Raw genomic sequence first — 2,184 nt, 5'->3', positions numbered from 1 at the left:
CCTGCAGGGTCATTAAGAATCAGAATAGACTCCACAGCAGTGTACTTTTGGTTTATGGCTTGTTTCAATCATTTAAAAGCAGACCTTCAAACTTGTCTTTCCCAATTCCGTCCTGACATCATTTAAAAACAAAACAAAAAAACCCCACACAACTCACTGTCATTGATTCAATTTTGACATGCAGTGAATCCATAGGAGAGGGCAGACGTGCCTCTGATTGTTTCTGAGATTGTAACTCTCCTGTGAAGACACTCATGGTTCTGAGCTGGTGACCTTTGTGGTGAGCAGCCCAATGTGTAACCACTATGCCAAAGTCAAATATAGCAGTATCCCCACTGAAACCTCTGGTTGATCCCGTTCTTTGAATGTGGGTAGCTCTCTGGATTCCTGGCAATAATCCAGTCTTTATGTATAAGCATTCTAAGGGCTCACTCAACTCTTCCATAGATATCATTCTAGGATTCTGACATATCATTTATTTCCATCTGGTTACTGAGATTAATCTTCCATAGTTGAAAAGAAATAAAAGGGAATGGAGAGGGGATGGGGGCACATTCTCTCATCCTTTTAACTTTGTTGTACATGACAGAAGCAGTTTAAATCATTCCCAAGCCCCACTTTCTAGGCAACAATGAATTGTCTATAAATCAGACTTTGTAACTGGGAACTCCTTATAATTCCTCATTTGGCATTTCTCATTTATGATAATAGTAAAATCTACTTTCCCTTGAATTATGCCTAATATTAACCAATACTAGACTCTAGATCAGAGTAACACTAGTTGTGGTATTTATACTCATGTGTCCAACAGTCTGAGGCTTGATTCTCCATGATCTGGCTGTCATGTAGTGATTTGATTTCACAATTATCAAATTAAATTATTAATGATGCAGTTGGCATGGAATGATGAGCTCCATGTCCATTGTGGGATTTCATGTGGTCATTCATAGCTTTTGTCTCATTTCAATTTTTGCATACTGCCCTCTTTTTTTGAAACATAACAATATTGATACATGTGGACTGGGAGCATTTGAGATGATAAACATATATTTGCAAAATTACTGAATTGATGTCCTAATGGGTTATACTGAGTTTCCTACCCATGCTCCAGTTAGGGGTAGTAAAATCTTTTACAGCTCTATTTTAGCTTAAAATAAGATGTGATTATTTTTCCATTTTTAATATAAATTAAATGTCTTCAGTTGCTCTACAAGTAATACAATCTGTTTAGTAAATACCATGCACAAGCTAATATCAAACTTTCCTCTTCTTCCTAGACTATATGGGTCAACAGAATCTATCCATACCGACTGAATTCATTTTAATGAGAGTCACAAAGCGACCTGAGCTGCAGTTCCCACTCTTTGGCCTCCTTCTCATCATCTACATGATTACACTGATGGGCAATCTGGGCATGATCATCTTGACCAAGGTGGACTCCCGCCTACACACACCTATGTATTTCTTTATCAGAAACTTGGCCTTGATTGATCTTGGTAATGCTACTGTTATTTATCCCAAGGTGTTAGCAAGTTTAGCTTCCAATCAATATGCCATTTCCTATTATGGATGTGCAGTACAGATGGCCATCTACCTAGTGTGTATTATCTGTGTACTCTATGTTCTGGCCGCCATGGCTTTTGACCGTTTTGTGGCCATCTGTAACCCTCTGCTCTACAATGTCATCATGTCTCAGAGACTCTGCCATGTGCTCGTGGGCATTCCATACCTCATCAGTATTTTTCAGTCGGTGTTCATCACCAGTAAGACTTTCACCTCAACCTTATGTGGTACTAATGTGGTCAGTCATTTCTACTGTGATGGTGCTCCCTTTATGCTTTTGCTCTGCTCAAATGCCCGAGAAATTGAACTCATAATCATCACTTTTTCAGGATTTAATGTGATTTCCACCCTTGTAGTCATTCTCACGACCTATGTGCTTATACTGAAAGCCATATTTCGAATGCATTCCACTGAGGGAAGGAAGAAGGCTTTCTCCACCTGTGGTTCTCACCTGACGGTGGTGGTTGTGTTCTATGTGTCATTGTTATATATGTACCTCCAGCCTGAATCTGCTCACTCTTCTGATAATGAAAAAATAGCCTCTGTGTTTTACACTTTATTCATCCCCACGCTTAACCCATTCATATACAGCTTAAGGAACAAAGAGGTAAAGAATGCCTT

General features: G+C 39.1%; 1 protein-coding gene across 1 annotated transcript in view; it reads left to right on the top strand.

Moving 5' to 3' along the window:
• Positions 1-1,279: 1,279 nt before the first annotated feature.
• LOC101646662 (olfactory receptor 8K5-like) overlaps positions 1,280-2,184 on the top strand; it is a 6,354-nt gene continuing 5,449 nt past the window's right edge. Inside the window, exon 1 of the mRNA XM_030885872.1 lies at positions 1,280-2,180. Within this exon, the coding sequence (XP_030741732.1) occupies positions 1,283-2,180 (898 nt within the window). The 5' untranslated portion in view covers positions 1,280-1,282. The remainder of the gene's footprint in view (positions 2,181-2,184) is intronic.

Source organism: Echinops telfairi, unplaced genomic scaffold (genome assembly GCF_000313985.2).
Source record: "Echinops telfairi isolate 266 unplaced genomic scaffold, ASM31398v2 ScPeMD7_60;HRSCAF=208, whole genome shotgun sequence".
In the NCBI taxonomy this organism is placed as follows: domain Eukaryota; kingdom Metazoa; phylum Chordata; class Mammalia; order Afrosoricida; family Tenrecidae; genus Echinops; species Echinops telfairi.
The sequence above is the reverse complement of the archived record's forward strand: the minus strand, read 5'-3'. Positions and strand labels throughout refer to the sequence as shown.